This window comes from Dasypus novemcinctus, chromosome 14 (assembly GCF_030445035.2).
Source record: "Dasypus novemcinctus isolate mDasNov1 chromosome 14, mDasNov1.1.hap2, whole genome shotgun sequence".
In the NCBI taxonomy this organism is placed as follows: domain Eukaryota; kingdom Metazoa; phylum Chordata; class Mammalia; order Cingulata; family Dasypodidae; genus Dasypus; species Dasypus novemcinctus.
Window position 1 is genome coordinate 57,611,930 of NC_080686.1, and position 21,025 is coordinate 57,632,954.

General features: G+C 36.7%; 1 protein-coding gene across 6 annotated transcripts in view; it reads left to right on the forward strand.

Annotated features, from left to right (window-relative positions):
* NDUFAF6 (NADH:ubiquinone oxidoreductase complex assembly factor 6) overlaps positions 1–17,451 on the forward strand; it is a 63,563-nt gene extending 46,112 nt beyond the window's left edge. For 4 of the 6 annotated variants that reach the window (XM_004474692.4, XM_004474694.4, XM_071207928.1 and 1 more), the window contains 2 exons: positions 9,505–9,561; positions 13,332–17,451. In XM_004474692.4, the coding sequence (XP_004474749.1) occupies positions 9,505–9,561; positions 13,332–13,460 (186 nt within the window). In that variant the 3' untranslated portion in view covers positions 13,461–17,451. Of the gene's footprint in view, positions 1–8,249; positions 8,311–9,504; positions 9,562–13,331 lie in introns of all 6 variants that reach the window. The other 2 variants (XR_011645654.1, XM_004474695.4) reach the window with 2 other exon arrangements.
* Positions 17,452–21,025: the final 3,574 nt, after the last annotated feature.

Sequence of the window (21,025 nt, forward strand, 5' to 3'; positions counted from 1 at the left end):
AGGCACACAGTCTCATAATCGTTGCCATCAGTATCAAGGGCTCATTGTTGAACCATCCGTCTTTATTGGTCTTTGCCATTGCACTTGGGGGATTGTTGCCATTCCATTGGGGAATGTGATAGAGCTCCCCTGGCTAGGAACTCAGCACTCCCTCAGTTGTCATTTTTAACTGAAACCACTATGAAAATATCCAAACATTTTTATGTCCCCTATGTACATGCCCTGGAGAACTCCCTCCCAACCATGTGCCCCCTATCAATAACACCCCACACCAGTGTTCCTCCCCTGCCATAGTTTAACCTCTCTGTAATCCAATACTTCTTGAAAAATGAAGCCTAATACATTGCCAGGTTCCATTAATAGTAAAATGGAATATAGTGATGGATTTAAAGGTTACATATAGAATACATACTAATTTAGAAAAATTAAATAAAGGAAAAATAAATTGGCGTATCAAAAAATTTAAAAAATGAAAGAGCTTTGTTTTTGACGTTTTGCCTTTCATCACAGCTATATGTATTGCCCTGTATGTACAGTGGCAAGGCAATTTCTTCCATTTTTCCCTCAGTGTCTACATCCTTTCTAATTATTGAGTTTGTCTTCACATAAGTTTTAGATCACAGTAATTCATATATACAATATACGTACTCCCACGTATTCAACATCAAACCCTTTGGCCCTTCCCAAACAAGGATCTTATTACATATTCATATTATATTTGTTGCAGCTAATGTGCGGATATTGAAACAATAGCTTTCAAACATGGTTCCATTTGGGTTTACGTTATGGTTTATATTTTAGACTACAATTTTCTAAGTTTTTAGTTACCTTGTGTTTTACATTATGGTTTACAGTTTAGCCTATAGACTTTTATATATTTTTGGTGTAATTTAACATGTCTATATCCATCATTGCATGACCTTGTGGAACACTTCCATTGCCCCACAGTTACATTGATTCCATCTATTCAGCACCTCTTTCCCCCTCCCCTGAGGGCCCACAGTGACAATCAATGTTCATTACTTGAAGGACCATATTCAGAAATAGTTGGAACAATGTTAAGGGCTTGACGTACTCGACTGCCCTAACCCATTGGGAGCCACTAATTTTCTGGAGAGAGAGAATTTCCTCTGTTTGTGAACATCAGTCCTCCCCACGATGTGGGTATACCTTCACTCTCATTGTATGGGTCTCCACCCAATGATATAACCCACTATGACAAAATGAGCACTCACACACTCCCTAGAAGCTTGCCCTGTGTCAGATACCCCCCCTTAAGCATCTCAAACAGGTAACCTATAATATATTTTCTAAAGAGTTTTCTCTACATTGTAATTTCAACCACATACCTGACAATCTCCTATGTTCAAATGTCCCCCCCAACCTCCCCCCAATTTCTTGGGCCATCTGACCCATCCTCCCATCCCCAGCCCCCCTCAAGCCCACAAAGCCCCACCCAAAGGTATCCCTATGCCCCCATTTTATCCCTTCCCTGTACAAATCCTTATTTCTAGCTTATCATAGATTTCACCCATGTAGGTGTCAGCTTACATCCTTTCTCTACCCCCCAACTTCCTTTAAGCCTGTCATCCAGTCTCTAGCTCTTTGAGACAGCTTGGTTTACTTATTTCATATCAGAGAGTTCATGTAGTATTTGTCCTTCAATGCCTGGGTTGCTTCACTCAGCATAAGGTACTCAAGATTCATCCATGTTATCACGTGTGTTTATACTGTATTTGTTCTTATAGCTGAGTAGTATTCCATTGTATTTATATACTGTATTTTATTCATTCATCTGTTGATGGGCATTTGGGTTGATTCCAACTTTTGGCAATAGTGAATAGTGCTGCTATGAACATTGGTGTGCATATATCGGTTTGTATCTTTGTTTTCAGTTCTACTGGGTATATACCCAGCAGTGGAATTGGTGGATCATATGGCAAATCTATAGCTAGTTTTTTGAGAAACTGCAAAATTGTCTTCCAGAATGGCTGGATCTCTCTGCATTCTCACCAGCAGTGGATGAGTGTTCCCATTCTTCCACATCCTCTCCAGCACTTGTAGTCTTCTGATTTTTTGATAGCTGCCAGTCTTATGGGAGTAAGTTGGTATCTCGTTGTTGTTTTGATTTGCATTTCCCTAATATAATAGCTAGTGATTTTGAGCATTTTTTCATGTGTTTTTTAGCCATTTGTGTATCTTCTTCGGAGAAGTGTCTGTTCAAATCTTTTTCCCATTTTTTAAATGGGCTGTTTGTCTTTTCATTTTATATATGCAGGATATAAGTCTCCTATCAGATATATGGTTACCAAGTATTTTCTCCCATTGTGTAGGCTCTCTTTTCACTTTCTTGACAAACTCCTTTGAGGTGCAGAAGCCCTTAATTATGAGGAAGTCCTGTTTATCTATTTGTTCTTTTGCTGCTCGTGCTTTTGGTGTGAAGTTCATGAAGCTGTTTCCTATTATAAGGTCCTGTAGATGCTTCCCTACATTGCTTTCCAAGGTCTTTATGGTCTTGGCTCTTATATGTAGGTCTTTAATCCATCTTGAGTTGATTTTTGTATAAGGTGTGAGTTGGTAATCCTCTTTCATTCTTTTACATATGGGTATCCGGTTCTCCAGGCTCCATTTGTTGAAGAGGCCATTCTCTCCCAGTTGAGAGGGTTTGGTGACTTTGTCGAATACTATATGGCTGTGTATATGAGGATCTATATCAGAACTCTCTATTCGGTTCCATTGGTCAGTGTGTCTGTCCTTGTGCCAATACCATGCCGTATTCACTACTGTAGCTTTGTAGTATGTTTTGAAGTCAGCTAGTGTGATTCCTCCAATTTCATTTTTCTTTTTCACTATGTCTTTGGCTATTTGGGGCCTCTTTCCTTTCCAAATAAATTTCATCGTTAGTTTCTCTAGTTCATTAAAGAATGCTGTGTTGATTTTTATTGAGATTGCATTGAATCTGTAGATCAGTTTTGGTAGGATAGACCTCTTAGTAATATTTAGTCTTCCTATCCATGAACAGGGAATATTCTTCTATTTATTTAGGTCTTCTTTGATTTCCTTTAACAGTGTTATGTAGTTTTCTGTGTATAAGTCTTTTACATCTTTAGTTAAATTTATTCCTAGGTAATTGATTTTTTATTTACTATTGTAAATGGTATTTGTTTCTTGATTTCCTCCTCAGATTGCTCATTATTGGTGTACAGAAATGCTACTGATTTTTGCTCATTGCTCTTTTAACCTGCGACTTCACTGAATCTCATTTATAACTTCTGGAAGCTTTGTTGTAGATTTCTCAGGACTTTCTATGTTTAGGATCATATCATCTGCAAATAGTGAAATTTTGACTTCTCCCTTTCCAATTTGGATGCCTTTTATGTCTGGTTCTTGCCTCAGTGCTCAAGCAAGTACTTCTAAGACTATGTTAAATAGAAAAGGTGATAGTGGGCATCCTTGTCTTGTTCCTGATCTTAGAGGGAAAGATTTTAGGATTTCACCATTGTAAATGCTGTTAACTGGGTTTTTCATATATACTCTTTATCATGTTCAGAAAGTTTCCTTCTATTCTGGTCTTTTCCAGTGTTTTTATCAAGAAAGGGTGCTGTATTTTGTCAAATGCTTTTTCTGCATCTGTGATGCATAAATGCTTTTTATGATCATGTAATTTTTTTCCTTCAGTCTGTTTATATGGTGTATTACATTACTTGATATTCTTATGTTGAGCCATCCTTTCATACCAGGAATGTATCCCACTTGGTCGTGGTGTATAATTCATTTAATGTGTTGTTGAGTATGTTCAGCAAATATTTTGTTGAGGATTTTCACGTCTAGGTTCATTAGAGAGATTGGTCTGTAATTTTCCTTTCTTGTGGTGTTTTGTTTGGCGTTGGTACTAGAGTAATGTTGGCATCGTTGAATGAGTTAGGCAATGTTCCTTCTGTTTCAATTTTTTGGAAGAGTTTAAGCAAGACTGGTGTTAGTCCTTTCCGGAATATTTGGTAGAATTCACCTGTGAAGCCATCTGGCCCAGGGCTCTTAGTTAGGAGGTTTTTAATGACTGATTCTATCTCTTTACTTGTGATTGGTTTGTTGAGATCATCAATTTCTTCTTTCGTCAATGTAGGCTGCTTATGTGTTTCTAGGAATTTGTCCATTTCCTCTAAATTGTCCTTCTTGTTGGAATATAATTTTTTCAAAATATCCTCTTATGATAGTCTTTATTTCTTTGGGGTCAGCGGTGATATCTCCTTTCTCATTTCTTATTTTGCTTATTTGCATCTTTTCTCTTTTTTTCTTTGTTAGTCTAGCTAAGGGTTTGTCAATTTTATTGATCTTTTCAAAGAACCAGCTCTTGGTTTTGTTTATTTTATCAAGTGCTTTCTTATTTTCTGTTTCATTTAGTTAGTTCTGCTCTGATCTTTGTTATTTCTTTCTTCTTCCTTTGGGTTTAGTTTGTTGTTTTTTTACTAATTCCTCCAACTGTGCAGTTAGTTCTTCAATGTTAGCTCTTTCTTCTTTTTTGATGTATGAATTTATGGCTATAAATTTCCCTCTCAGTTCTGCTTTTGCTGTATCCCATAAGTTTTGATATGTTGTATTATCATTTTCATTAGTTTCAAGGTAGTTATTAATTTCTTTTGAGATTTCCTCCTTGACCCACTGTTTTTCTAAGAATGTGTTGTTTAAATTCCAAATCTTGGTGCCAAATCTGGGTCTCTGGCCCTTGTAGATTTCCAACTTCATTCCACTGTGGTCAGAGAAATTATTTTATATGATTTCTATCTTTCTGAATTCATTGAGACTTTTTCTGTGGCCTAGCATATGGTCTATCTTAAAGAATGATCCATGTGCACATGAGAAGAATGTATATCCTGCCATATTTGGGTGTAATGTTCTGCATATGTCTGTTAGGTCTGGCTCCTCTAATATATTGTTCAAAGTCTTTGTTTCTTTATTGATTCTTTTTTGAGATGTTCTGTCCAAAGTTGATAGTGGTGTATTAAAGTCCCCACTATAATTGTAGAGGCATCTGTTTTTTCACTTAGTTTTTTCAGTGTTTGCCTCACGTATTTGGAGGCACCTTTGTTAGGAGCATAAATGTTTATGATTGTTCTTTCTTCTTGAAAGATTATTCCTTTCACTAATATGTAGCGTCCATCTTTGTCTCTCACAATTGTTTTGCATTTAAAGTCTATTTTGTCTGATATTAGTATAGCTACTCCTGCCCTTCTTCGGTTATTGTTTGCTTGTAAGATTGTTTTCCAGCCATTCACTTTCAACCTCCTTGAATCCCTGGGTCTAAGTTGTGTTTCTTGTAGAAAGCGTATAGATAGGTCGTGTTTCCTTATCCAAATATTACAGTCTGAGTTTCCTGACAGGTGAGTTTAATCCATTGACATTCAGTGTTATTACTTTCAAGGAATTCCTTATATTAGCCATATTTTCTTTGGATTTGTGTTTGTCATATTTTGTTTGATTTTTTTTTCCTGTTTTTGTCTTTTTAGTTGCTCTTACACTCTCCTCCAACTCTGTCTCTCTTGTTTTTTTCTTTCTTCCTGCAGAACTCCCTTTAGTATTTCTTGAAGGGCAGGATTCTTGTTGGCATATTCTCTTAGTTTCTGTTTATCTGTGAATATTTTGAGCTGTCCATCATTTTTGAATGCTAACTTCGCTGGATAGAGTATTCATGGCTCGAAATTTTTTTCTGTTAGTACCTTGACTTTGTCATACCACTGCCTTCTTGCCTCCATGGTTTCAGATGAGAAATCAGCATTTAATCTTATGGAGCCTCCTTTTTATGTGATGGTTCTCTTTTCTCTTGCTGCTTTTAGTATTTTCTCTTTGCCTTGAGCATTGGATAATTTGACAAGTATATGTCTTGGGGTAGCCTGTTGTGATTTATGCTGTTTGGAGTGCCTTGTGCTTCCTGGACATGTACATCCATCTCCCTCAATAGGTTTGGGAAGTTTTCAGCCATTATTTCCTCCAACAACCCTTCTGTCCCCTTTCCCTTTTCTTCTTCTATGATGCCTATAATGCATATGTTTCGCGTTTTTCCCTGCTGAATTTTTTTCTGTCTTTTTATCAATCAGTTCTACTGTCTGTTTGATTTCAGATGTACTGTCTTCCACATCACTAATTCTTTCCTCTGCTTCTTTGAGTCTACTGTTATTTGCTGAGAGTGTATTTTTGATTTCTTGAATTGTGCTGTTCATCACCATCATATCCGTTATCTTTTTGTGTATGATTGCAATATCTACTATATTCTCTCCAAGTGTTTTCTTCATACTCTTCATTTCTTCCTTCACTTAATCAAATTGGTCCCTAATATATGTTTTGAGAGCTTTAATTACTTGTTCAATGTTCTGCTCCTCTTCCTGGTTTTTAGTTTGTTCATTGGATTGGGGCATGCTTTCCTGATTATTGGTTTGGTTTGTAGTTTTTTGTTGCTGTCTGATCATCATTTTATCTTGATGGGTTTAATCAGTTGCTTAGCTTCTTTGTCTACTTTGGGGTTTAATTAGTTGTTGTTTTTGCGTGTGTGCTAAGTCTTCTCTTTGTCACTTTGTTCTTTTTATTCTATTTCCTTGTTATTGGCTAAGTTCACAGTCTTTCTGAGGGTTTCTCCTGCTGTCAGGAAGGAAGATAGAACAAAAACTCTCCATTGTTTTTCTGATAGCATTCAGCTACGCCTGTTACTCCATCGCCATCTTCCCACAATTCCCTATATATTCTAGATGTTGAAACTTTATCATACAACATGATTTCCATATATTTTCTCCCATTCTGTAGGTTGTCTTTTCACATTCTTTATAATGTCCTTTGATGCCCAAAAGTTTTTGATTTGCATGAAGTCCAATTTATTTTTGCTTTTGTTGCTTGTGTTTTGTAAACTTCTTTTGAACTTCCTAAAGAATCTAGCACAGTTTTTTGCATGACAGATATAGATAAAATACATGGAAATTCAGGTGAGAAATTACTTAAAATTGGGAGAGTTTTGAGTATGATCTAAAAACACTGAAGAATCATAGAGGCAAAAAAGGTCCTTGATATGCACGGCACTTGAGAAATGCAAATTCCCAGGCTCCACTCCCTGGAGATTGATATGGTAGACCTGGGAAGGCAGCCAAAAGTTATGATTTTAAACAGCCAGGATTGAAACTACTGGTTTATAGGTTATGTGAAACACTTTCCTAGAAAATATATTTGGAAGAGTGGATTGAAGAGAGATTATTGGACATTGGAGGCTTTTGAGAGGCAGCAGAGCATGATGGATGTGAGTGCAAACACTGGACCCGGTAGCCTGGCTTTAAATTCTAGCTCTGCCACTTGCTGATCATGTGATCTTAACCTCTTCATGTCTATTTCCTCCCCTGTTAATACTTAACTCAAAGGTTTGTAACAGTGCCTGCCGTCTAATAAGTGCAATGTAAGTTAACCATCATCATCACCACCACCATCATCAGGTAAAGCAGTGATAAAAGTAGTGTATAATAGAAAACTCTGCCAGCCGTGTTTAAGAGACAAGAAAGGATGGCATTTGGAAGATCAGTTAGGAGACTAATTTAGGAGCTAGAGAAATTGTACTGATTTAGAGAAGGTAGAAATTTATATGTATGTGTATATGTGTGTACATGTATCCATACACATGCACATATATATACACACACACTTCTACATATAACAGAAGTAGAATTAACCAGACTTGACAAGTGACTTGGGATTGTGGCAGGATCAGGAAGAGGAAAAGTCAAGGTTGCATAAATAGTTCAAGTACAGATGATGTTGGTGCCACTCAGAGACTACAGTAAAAAGCATTGGTATGCTAGGTGCTCATCAGTAGACCTCGGACTTCCTGTGAGACAAAATTGAATTTGAGGGAATTAGAGGACATTTAGGGAGATGGGATATTTAAAAAGACAGGATTATGACTTTGAAAGGAGGTCAGAACTGGAGATAGAGATTTGGGAGTTATGATGGTTAAGTTCACATGTTAACTTGGCTAGTTATGGTGTCGAGTTGTTTGGTCAAGTAAACACTGGCCTGATTGTTACTGTGAGGGTATTTCTTGAATTTTTACATCTTTAATCAGCAAAGGAGATTGCCTATAGCAATGAGAGAAGTCTCATCCAAACAATTAAAGGCCTTAAAGGGAAAAGCAATGGTTTCAGCAGTCAGAAAGAAGAATTTGTATCTCTACTTCAGCCAGCTAGCTTCTCCTGGGGAATTCATTGAAACTTTCTTTGGAGTTCCCAGCTCGGCTGACTGATTTACAGAATTCGAACTTGCCAGTCCCCACGATCGTGTCATGTGAGTCAATTCCTATAATAAAGCTCTCTCTATATATATATCTGGTCAATTCTGTTTCTCTGGAGAACCCTGACTAATACAGGAGTCATCCACAAGAAGGCTTTTGGTTTAAGTTCTAAATTTGAGTGATATTGCCTAAGGATAATGTACATCTAGAGGAGAGGACCAAGGATAGAACCTTAAGGCCCACTTCCGTGTATCAGGTAGAAGAAGAAAGGGCCATTTCTTAGGAAGAAGTAGAAGAAAAGAATAATCAAAGAAGTTGGAGAACTGAGAATTAGTGACTTGGAAACCACAGGAAGAGAAAATTCCAGTAAATGGAAATATCAAAGTATTGCATGGTACAGAGAGATTGAGAGAAAAGATGGCTATGGTGAGTAGTAAATCACAGGTGATCTTAAAGAGAACAATTTTAGTAGACTTCTGGGATATTACAAAAATGCAGTGGGTTAACAAATGAGTCAGGAAGTAAAAACAATGGGTATCTGCTGTTCCTGGTATGAGGGACACTATAAACAAGGGCATGGAGACAAAAGTGGGCTTGACTAGTGCATAATGATGAGTGTCAGCCTGAGTGGACCAGAGATACAAACCCCAGGGGAGTAGGGAGTTAGGTTGGGTAGATGTGGTTAGAGTCAAGATGTGGAGGCCTTTGGCCTTTTCATTTAGGATGAATAGTTGAAACTTGGTCTACCAGGGAGTTAAGTTAAAGAAAGTAAAAATGAAACTGTGACTTAAAACATTAATTTGGCTGGCTATGCAGAATGAATTAAAGGTCAGAGAGCATAGAGACAGGAAAGCCAGTTAAGAGAATCTTACATTCGACTAAACAGGAGATAATGGGAATTTAGGCTAGGAAGGTCTTGGGACTTGATACCTAAGTATTTCTTCTTTACCCCTTACCATAGAGTTAGAGAGTCAAATTTGTAAGATGTTGTAAGGCAGTTGGAATATGCCAAAGCCAATCTTTAAGAAAGAATGAAACTCTTAAAATAGCTACTTTTTCCTGATCTTTAGGCCTAGGAAATTAATCTTAATCAGTAGGAGATGAGAGCTATTTTCCTGCTTTTCAGAGGAGTCCTAGCCATGCTATTAAATTGCTCATGTTGTTTTGTGTTCACTTTTAGAGGGAGAGTGTTTATTTCCAGAAATATTTATATTTCAAACCAGTTTCCTTTTCTCTTCTTTTTTTAGGCTAGGTCCTTCCACAAAAAGGTTCCTGTGAAAGCATTTCCTGCTTTTCTTCAGACAGTAAGTAGATTAACAGAGAAGGCTCTATAATTAGCGAAACAGATGTGTATGATCTTGTTTTATATTTTTTAAAGTGACCAGTGCAGGTCTTTAATTTGCAGTCTCCATTTGTGTTTGCCTTCCTTATGATGGATTTTATTAGTTTTATCATGCCTTTGGTGACGCTCATTCCTGCGGTGATGCTCTTTCCTGCATTTCCTAAAGGCGGGGAGCTGTGTTGTTGGTAGCACTGACTGCAACCAGATAGCAAGGTTTTGCCCTCACTAGCTGTGGGACCTCAAGTTTCCTAATTACTGTGTTACTCAGTTTACTTATGTGTAAAATAGGAACAATAAGAGAACTGGCTTCTGAGTGTTGTTAGGCTACTTATTACCTTACTTATTATCTTCCCCCCGCATAATGACCATATTGTCTTATATATAGTACTGGCTCCTGAATAGTGGCCCACAGTCCAGTGAATGCTGAGCAGGCTGCATTGGAATAACCTGGAAAACTTTTAAAAATGACAGATTGCTGGGGTTTTCTTACTAAATAAGACTCTCAGGATTGAAGAGAAGGATAGTTCCTAGGGGAATCTCTTTTGAAAAAGTTCCCTAGGTGATTCTGATGTATAGCCAGGTTTATGAACTATTGTTCTCAAACATATAGAAAAGTGGTAATAGCTACCAGTTATTTAGCAGCTGCTATGTGGCAAGCACTGGGCCAAGCCATTTCATGCCTTGTTCCTAGTCTTCCTAAGTTTTGTTGGTTTTTGATTTTGCGGTCTTTTTTTTTTTTAAGATTTATTTATTTTTTATTTCTGTCCCCTTCCTCCCCCCTCCCCTGCCACCGTTGTCTGCTCTCTGTGTCCATTTGCTATGTGTTCTTCTGTGACCGCTTCTATCCTTAGCAGCAGCACTAAGAATCTGTGTTTCTTTTTGTCGCTTCATCTTGTTGTGTCAGTTCTCCATGTGTGCGGCGCTATTCCTGGGCAGGCTGCACTTTCTTTTGCCCTGGGCGGCTCTTCTTACGGGGCACACTCCTTGCCCGTGGGGCTCCCCTACGCGGGGGATACCCCTGTGTGGCATGGCACTCCTTACGCGCATCAGCACTGCTCGGGGGCCGGCTCCATATGGGTCAAGGAGTCCAGGGTTTGAACCGCGGACCTCCCATGTAGTAGATGGATGCCCTATCCTTTGGGCCAAGTCCACTTCCCTGATTTTGCAGTCTTTGAAAATTGAAAGCTCAGGTGTTTTCCATAATGCCAGACATTTTCTACCATCTTCTTTAAAATATATTGAAAGGTGCATTTCATTTCTATCATTTCACATCTTTTATCCTAGCTCTCAGGTCTGAGGTTTCAAATAATTTTGTTTCTTTATTGAATTTGCTTATAAAACAATACATTAATATTTTAAATGTTCGTGTAAGAGGATATAAAAAAAGAAATTATGAACCTTTTCATAATTCTACCCTTCCAGAGATAATGTCTTGTCCATGTTTCTGGACTTTCTATATACCTATAACCACAAATTTTTTTTTTTATAAATGAGATATTAAGCATCTCTTTTACTGTTGGTAGAGATGTACATTTCTTAAAGAGCTGTCCTTTATCCAAAGCTTGTTTTTTTTCAAAAGAGGTACTGGGGATTGAACCCAGGGCCTTTTTTTACATATGAAGCAGGCTCTCAACCACAGAGCTACACCCACTCCCCACAAAATGTTGATATATTTTGACACAGCCATTTTACCTCTAGGAATTCAGCATAAGAACTAAATAGATCTGAGTATATAAAAAACATTTAGCTGCAAAATTATTTACATATGGCAAAAATATTGGAAACATCTTTAAGAATGGAATAAATTGGCATATTCACTTAATTGAATATTATAAAGCTATTAAAATTATTCTTAGGAGTGGATGTGGCTCAAGCAGTTGAACACCTGGGTTCGGTTCATGGTGCCTCCTGACAAAACAAAAACAAACAACAAGCAAAACAAATGAAAAAACCAACTCAGGGAAGCTGATATGGCTCAGTGGTTGAGCACCAGCTTCCCACATTTGGAGGTCTTGGGTTCAGTCCCTGGCCCATAGTACCTCAAAAGAAAAAAAAATTATTAGAGATGGAAAGTTTATCACAATGTATTAAATACTGAAAGCAGCTTTATAGAACATTGTGAATAGTAAGATCTCCTTTTTGCAAAAAAAGATGTTTATGCGAATATTCTCATATTTATTACGCATACATATATATAAACATGTGCATAGAGAACATGTGGAAGAAAGCACACCAAAATATTTTGGTTTTTTTTATTCCCTTAAAAATTTTACTTATTTGATGTACAAATGAATACATGTATGTTTGTATATGTATATAAAGGTTATAAAGCATAACATAATGAACATGCATGAACTTAGCAGTCAACTCAAGTACTAGAATATCACTAGGAAATTGTAGCTACTTCCTACTTAATGTGTTTTCCCAAACCCATACTCCTGCCTCTGCCTCTTGTACCAGGTAGCCGTCCTAAATGTTGTGTTTATTATTCCCTTGCTTTTTTTCCAAAAAGTCTCTCCCCATTTTATGTATTCCTAAACAGTATTTTTCTTGGTTATATTTTGAGCTTTATAAAAATGTATGCCTCCTAGGATATATGTATGCCTCCTAGGATATATGTTATGTCTCTAAGATTTATCCATATTATTGCATCTAGCTGCAGTACATTCATTTCACTGCAGTATAATGTTTCATTGCGTGGATAGATCACAATTTATTTTTTATCAAAGAACTTCTGAGCTGATTCCAGGTTTTTTGCTTATGTAAAACAAGGCAGCTGTGTATATTCATGCCCATATCTCCTGTTGCACAAATATATGAGTTTAGGGTTTAGAAAAAAATATGATTCTGAATTTGTACGACACTCATACGTTTGTAAATGCATAGAAAAATGTCTGGAAGACAGTAAAATAATTTGTGCTTTCTATTTGCTTACCTGTATATTCTAAAGATTCTATTAATACAAGCATAGTCCCTGGGTTGGGTCATGCAGGTTATACATTGCAGAACTCTAAGGGGCACTGTGCACGTGGACTAAGAACACGGTACTTCAGAATGGTTTAGTGCAAAACTTAGTGGCTTCCCTGTTTAAAAAAAAGTTACTAAAACGAGACATTATTAAACTAAGTTATTAAAATAACTGAAACCAAAAAATAAAGAGCACTGCTCAGTGTCAGTGCTTTCTGTCCTGCCCTTATTCCAGTGAAAACTTGGTGAGTTTTGTGTGAAGGGGAAGGAGAAGGTGGCATTTATAGGGACCTGTGATTGTTCCCCCTGGTTGAAAATCATCTTTTCTAGCAAGAACACAGAGACTCATTAAACTTTTTCACGAAATATATATTTTTAAACGAACAACTTGAGCTCCCTCATGTGGTATAATGCATTTCTGATGCTTTTCATTTTCCCTGACCAAGACATTTTTTGTATTCCACAGAATCTAGTAATAAGAATGGGGAAATAACAATTTCTCTAGTCTTTTACTAAACCAGAAAAATTTAAGTTCTGAGCAAAAGAGGCTTAATACTTCTTATGCTAAGTCTCTTACACTTTTACTGGCCTAACAGATAGAACTCCTACTTAGGAGGTGTATTTTCTTTCTCTCTCTTAAAATTCACATTACATATAAGACCTTCTCAGGGAACCTTGAATAACTTTAATACTTGTAATATTTGTAATGTCTTGTAAAGATTTCATCATTTTATGACCTACTGACCACTTTTCTCTTTTTTTCAGGTTGCTCTAGAGGATTATTTAAGGAAAATTCAACAAGTTGATTTTGATATATTCCACCCAACTTTACAGAAGAAGAGTACTTTGCTTCCATTATCCTTGTATATTCAATCATGGAGGAAACGATATTAAAATAATTTTATGGCTCTCAATTTATTTAGTTTTACAAAAGTATGCTTGTACTTTTACTTGAGAAATGCATTTTACTTGAGAAAATGCATTTAATGAATGGGTGTTCCTTATTCACAGAATTGATGAGAACTTGCTGGTGCCATAAGCACTGCTGTTGGCACCACCAGCCCAGACCCCGTCTCCTATGCCATCAAGTGAAGTCAGAGCCCAAGAAGGGAGTGTCAGTTTAGCTGTGTTTAGGCTGCAGGCGATGCTCCCTCCGCCAGAGGGCGTGGAGAAGGGAATGGCTTCCTCTTTTCCTCACTCCTGGGAATGAGAGGGAGAGTCTAGCTCGAAAAGCAAAGAAGGTTTGCATGCTGAACAACCAAAACTCCAGTGTCTAGTTTTTATAGTTGGAAAAATGTGTTTATTCATAAAAGGGTGGAGTTGACATTTGAGGCATGTCAGTAATTGTGTTGAGGGCTTTATATCCTTTAAAGTTTATAATCCTATAAAAATTTATCCATGATGGTAAAATTATTTAAGGTAAAACAGTAGGCTGGTAAGAGCTGGAGCCCTAATTTGACCTTAGTCTGGTTGGTTTCAACGCTTTTATTCTTTTTGTTAATCCCTCTGCTTCACCGTCTTCCATTCAGCATTATCATGGTCATGAAGCAATAAAATTGGACATTCATTAAGGGCTATTGCATTTTTAAAAACTAGTGTATATTGAGCTGTGCTCTGTACTTTCATAAATACTCTCATTTGATCTTAAAAAGCCTATGTAATAAGGAATTTTTTGGGGAATTAAAATTTAAAATTTTAAGTATACTGGGGAGGGGATGTAGCTCAAGTAGTTGAGCACCTGCTTCCCACACACAAGGTCCTGAATTCGATTTCTGGTACCTCCTAAAAACAAACAAATGAAAAAACCAACTCATTGAGGAGCCAGATGTAGCTCAGTGGTTGAGTGCCTGCTTCCCATGTATGAGGTCCTAGGTTCAATCTCGGTACCTCCAAAAAAAAAAAGTATACCTATTGTGAAAAATCAAAATAGTTGACATTACTTTTAATTGGCAGATCTGGAATCTGAAAGATTCTCTGACTTCCAAGACCAGGATTATGCCACAGTTTCCTTTTTTCCTGCCTTTTCCACGGTCTTATCTCCTATCCCACTAACACCTCTGGTATGTTTGTTCTCTCTATCTCATGTCTCTAATTCTTTGGTCTTAGGTTTGAGCTAGTGCTTACATTGTGAGTTGGCGAAATGTAAATAAAACTCAACTGAGAACTGCTCGAGGGCAAGTATACATTATTTCATTTTGGGGTCTCTTCACATCTCAAACATTTTCTGACTTAAAGCAGGTAGAAATTAATAAATGTATAGTTGAATGAATATAGTGTTAAAGTGTATGCTGTCATACTCTATTTGTTGACAGTGATGCTGAAAGAATATCCTGTGGTTTAATTCTATGGCTTTAGAGAGCCTTTTAGCTTATCTTCAAAGACAAGTACAAGGAAATGGGACATGTTTCCTCTTGGGATTCTGAATGATCTAGGATCAAAGAGTTAGCAGTAGAGAGTAAACGTTGTCTGTGGGTCTTCACAGGTTAAATTTGGCAGCAATCAGCTGCTAAGGTTTTTTTTTTTTTTTTTTTTGATTTTGAGAAGGAAAAATGGTTTATTGATGATCTTTTGTTTTGTTTTTTTTTTGAGAAGGAAAAATGGTTTATTGACGGCCAGCTGGACTCAGGAGCTTTCTGTTTCAAAACCCGAACCCCGAACAAGAATTTTGAGTTCCTTTTATATAGAGGAAGGGCTAAATCGTTCTTTATTTCCTCTCTAAGGGTTTTAAAAAAGGATTTTTTAAAATACTGAACTGGATTCTTTATTGGCTCAGAAGCCAACTTACTATTAAGCAAATAATTTTACAGTACTCTTGAAGCTGTTTCAAGTTCGAAGATTTGGGTGGACTAAAGTTACCAGCTTCCTATTGAGCCTAGTCCGCTTCCCAGGTAATCTTTATTGAGCACTCTCTTGGACACATGAGATGTGCTGCTCTTTCATGCATAGTGAAATAAGTCTTTATAAAATATCTTCAAAGATGTTAAGTTCAAGGACACAGTCTTCATACTAAAGGTGAATGCCAAACCCACATTAGTCCAATGCCAAAGCCTAAATCCCTTTTTTAAATCCTTCTTGAGATTGTAAAATAAACTGCCAAGTTTGAAAGCTCAAGCACACGACTTTTTTTCAGCAATAAGCATTACTGCATCAATTTCAGCTACAAATGAGGTAAAAGTGTAATTACTACATAAATTCCAACAACAAATTAGATGAGAGAGAAATAAAAAGGCAATTGACATAGATATTAAGTGCTGATCACTGGGAATATATAGTAAGGGCACTTAGCCCTGGAGGTCAAGGTTTTCCAGAGGATGTGGCATGTGGGCAGTGTCCCTGATTGAGTAGGAGTCAGGGTTTGGGAAGGATTTGTGTGTACATTGTTAGGGGTTGATCCTGGCTGAGGGAGCATAAGTACAAAGACCAGGAGACAGAATGGTTACCCTGTCAGGACTCTTACTTTCTTTTCTTTAGTTTGCTGAAGTAGAAAAAATAGATGTAATGTCAAGAATTCTTAGGAGAGTAGTGAATAAAAAATGGCCACATCCCCTGATCTAATGAAACGTTTCAAATTAAGAACAAAGATTTGGAGCTTGTTTATTTACTTTTGTCTATTTGAGCAAATCCCTAGGTACCCTAGAGTTTGTTTTAGCTCCTTTAAATAGATCTTTTCTGAAGACACTGGCCTAAGTGCCTAGTTAAAGGAAGATCCACAAAGTTGTGAACATTATACAGATGGTTATTCCAAAGTGTACTTATAAGGAGAGATGAACAAGAAACTATAGGTACTCAGAATTGGGAAGGGTATAGGAAGTGGATTGGAAGGATGGGAGAGGAGTTGGGAGAATGACTCTGAGAATATATTAAAATAATTTGGACACTTCACTTTACCTACTTTGTTCTATAATGAATGTATATTTCTTATTTCTTTAGAAATTAGGACCCTGCAAATGAGAAAGGTCATGGTAGGAAATGTGCTTAAGTTTATGGAACAATGAAAGGAATAACTTAGGGGGACATGAATTTCTCCATCAGGTCTGTATATACCAGTTAGGTTGTTCAACAACAAAAAAGACTACTTTTTGGCACCCTAAATTATTAAATATGAAGCTCATTCTGTAGTATGAGAAATTGAATGCTTTTAGACAGGATGTGTACTCCCTCTGTTGGGCCACAGGTTCCTGCATGAGCTATTATACCTTTCCGGATTCATGTATTTATATAACTTCCTTACTCGGTAAGGCTTTGAGTTTGTGACCCTTCATTTAGGATAATTGGTGGGGGGTAGATTAATAACTCCAGCTTGAGGCTGGCTTCATGAGGCACAACCGTGATTTCTCAAAACAATGTTTTTTTCGTCTTTGTATCCCCAGAACCTACTGTAAATCCTGATGGCCCCTCCATATATCTGTGGTCTGAGTGAACATGTAGTGGGGGAGTGGGCCCTCAAAAAATGGTAATTAGCTTTGGAATTAATATTTGAATGAAGAACTCTTAAGTGCGAGTCAAAAATGTGGCAGCTGGGCAATGCATGTAGCCTTCAAGAAACTAGGTAGGTTGGTATGATTGGAAAATAGAGAATGAGGAAGGAAAGGTGAAGGTGAAAAATGGATCATAGCATACCTCATCAAAGTTTTGGATTTTAAGAATGGCATAAGATTTGAAAATAAGTACTTCTCCATAAATAGTCCACAGCACATGGATATTTGCATTGTTTCTAGTGTAGTAATATCTTTGAATAAGCACTGCATTTTAAATCAGATATGAATAGAATGTCTTTATTATTGTTTGATAAGTTTGTGGGTTGACTTTTTATTCCCCTGCACAAATACTGTTTTCCTTTGAGTAACCATTTTCTCATTAAACAATCCTGCCTTGGTGTACTGTATGTTTTCCCTTTTATTTTTAATCATGATTAATCTCAGCTGGTTAGTTATATAATAATATTCTGTGTGCTTAAACACAGCCCTACATAATGAATTTCTCAGAGATCAAGTTCAAGGAGCTTTTTTAAAACCACAAGATCTCTTTTATGGGTACTACAACGATTCTTTGGGAACTCAGCTTCTCAAATGATTAATGTTTAATTCCAAATCTTGTTGCAGTTGTTTTGTCTGATGTTCGTTTTTAATTAACTAATACATTGAGAAATTTCTCATTTAAATTAAGATGAAGACACTTCCTCCACATTTTCTCCATGTGGTTGTTAGCAGCCATTCTGTTTGAATCTTGATTTGGGGAAAAGTATATACATTCATTCCCAAAGATTCATTTTTTTAAAAAGTAACATATCTGTTTCTTAAACAAGTAGCATATGCTTATTGCAGAAATTTGGAAAAAAATAAATACAAAAGCATTAAGGAAAAATATTTTTAAATCTCCCATAGTTTCACCAGGTAAGAGATACAATATTCTGGTCTATATCATTCCAGTTTTTCCCTTGGCATAATAAAATACACAAAAAAAGTGTATATTCTACATACTGTTTGGTAGTCTGCTTTTTAGTTTAGTAATATAGTGTGTAAAAGATCATACTAGAAAAGTATTCTTTTTAATTTTTATCCTACAGAAGATTATTTTAATTTAGTAGATATGTTTTACTTATAATTCAAATATACCTAAAGGCTCCAGGCTTCTGAGGTCAACCTTTAATTACCAAATAAAGTTTAAGTCACCATCCAATGTAATGTTCTATGAAAAATGCCCAATATTGATAAGTATTTCCAGCATGGAAAGGACACAGGATCTATGTACTTCTATCACTTCTCAGTATAGTTCTCATTTGCCTTTATTATAGGTGAATTTGAATTTGAGTTTTAGTATATTTAAAAGCCATTTACCTATCCTTTATATTCTTTGCTCATATTAAGATTTTAGAAAAATTTTCTCTCAGTTTCATTTAGTACTTTTATGCTTTCATTTCTTACATTTAGGTACACATGGAATTAATTTGTGGTAAGATGTTAGGTATGGATCCAAAGGTGGTTGCCCAATTGTCCTAATACCATCAGATTTGAAAAGCTACATTGAGCATATACTAAATTTCCATGTGTATTTCAGTCTGAAGAGTATTTAAAATAAATTAGAGGAGGTGACTATTTAAAGAAATGGTCTCATAACTTCCTTTTATTAAAATTAAAAGGTTCTGAGAGGTGGGTAGCCACTCTCCATTAGATCATTTTTTTACTTTTTAAAAAATCACTGTCCAAAGTGGGGTATTCTAGGGCATCGATCAAATTTTCATCAATCCTGTCAACTTTCTCATTCACTGTCTTTTGCTAGAACTAAGGAGGGAAGAAAGGTATTTCTATTCTTGGTTTCCTCTTATTTTTTTCTTCTTTCTCTCGTCAGACAGTGAATAGGCAGGAGAAACGAGGAAAAGGGTAAACTAAGAGCCCTGGATAAACCACACTGCAAGTTGCATGCCTTTGAGCAAAAACTTGACACATCACACAGTTCTAAATCATCTCTGAACATCTGTTTTGTGGCTATACTTTTGGTTTTGGACAGGTACTCATTACAAAATAAGGATCTTTAGTTTGTTGACTGATTCAGTTTCCTGATGGGTTAGCTCAGACATAAACCATAATAAACAAGAGAAATGGCATGTGGGCCCAAGGCTGCACCAGGAAGGGCAGGCTAATAATTTAGCTTCTTCCAAACCAGTATTCTTTATTTTTCAAGATTCACTTAGTGGAATGGAGCTGGTGGCAGTATTTTCCCCACTCAAGACACTATTTGTGGAAGTAACACCAATTTGCATTTCCTTGTTATGTAAGGACTTGCTTCTGGAGACCTGAGTTAGCTGAAAACATATTTCTGAGTTGTTCCAGTGATGTTTAGTATCCTTTTTGGATTGCTGTCCCATGCAGCTCTGCTCAGCTCAGCTCTTAAACTAGTTCTGGGGAGCTAGTTCTTAACTCTTTTTCCTAAATATGTATATGTGTGTCTATGAGAGAAACGGAGAGAATGAGAGAGGAGGGAAGGAGAATAATGAGTGAGTGTGGAATAGATGAACTAAAATGTGCTGCCTGGATGTTAGGGACAAAATAAAGTCAATGTGGGTCTCAGGGCTCTGAGGATAATATTGGCTCTGAAGATAATAGAGGATGGAGGAGCAGGAGGGAGAATGACATTGGGATAGCAGTGGCTCCAAGGAACAATTGCTCTTGCTGAAAGGCCATCCTTCTGTCCTATCTTCTGAGCAGTCTGTAGGCCACCAAGGGGCCTGAGTGTGGTCTTCAGTTGTCCAGAGTACCCAGGACATGGAAACCTTGTTATCTGAGGCAAAGGGCATTCTCTAATCATTGGTCAGTTCTCTCCTGCCATTAAAGAAAAAAATAAGTCATTTGGTTTTTCCTTCTTTTTTCCTCCCTGTTCAAGAAGGGCTCTTTTTCCTGTCCGTGTATATCTTGATTTTTAAAAATTTTAATCTTGATGTAAACTTCCCAGATAGGAATTTTTTTTTTTACCAGTCAGATTTCTGGGATTTAACTCATTAGGTATTGAGCAGTGATCTGACCCACTAGGTTGTCATGACACTTTCGGTTTGGATTTTATCTTCCTAGAACTAGAGAAACAACACCGAGGAATACAGAGTGCAGATAAAGGTTAAATCTGACTCCTTTTCTAGGGGTAGTCCTCTTCATTCTCCCTTGATAATCATCAGGGATTTCTTCTGCTACTGTCATCACTACTTCATCTACTTTAATCAACACATTGATGACTCCAATTCCTCATAGTCTATACCTGTAATGAATTGCCCAATGAGCTTTTTTTTAAACTTTATTTTGTACATTTTAATAATTGAAAATATAAACAATAATTTAAAAATAAAAAAACAGTTGAATAAAAACATTTCTCAAATGTACTGGACACAAAAGTTTTTTAAATCAATATGTTACAGAATATATTTGATTCATAGTAACATAGTCATACAGTATTTGTCCTTTTGTGTCTGGCTTGCTTCACTGAACATAACATCCTCCATGTTCATCCATGCTGTAATATGCTTTATGACTTCATTTCTTCTTACAGCTACATAATATTCCATCATTTGAATACACCTCAGTTTGTTTATCCATTCATTAGTTGATGGACACCTGCGTTGTTTCCAACTTTTGGCAATCGTGAATAATGCTGCTATGAACATCAGTGTGCAGATGTCTGTTTGTGTCACTGCTCTCACTTCTGGGTATATACCCAGCAGTGGTACTGCAGGGTCACATGGCAAGTCTATATTAAGCTTCTTTAGGAACTGCCAAGCAGTCCTACACAGTGGCTGTACCATTCTGCATTCCCAACAACAGTGTATAAGTGTTCCTGTGTCTCCACATCCTTTCCAATATTTGTAGTTCTGTCTTTTCAACAGTGGCTGTTCTGATAGCTGTGAAATGGTATCTCATTGTAGTTTTTTTTTTGCATTTCTCTAATCATTAGTAATGTTGAGCATTTTTCCTGTT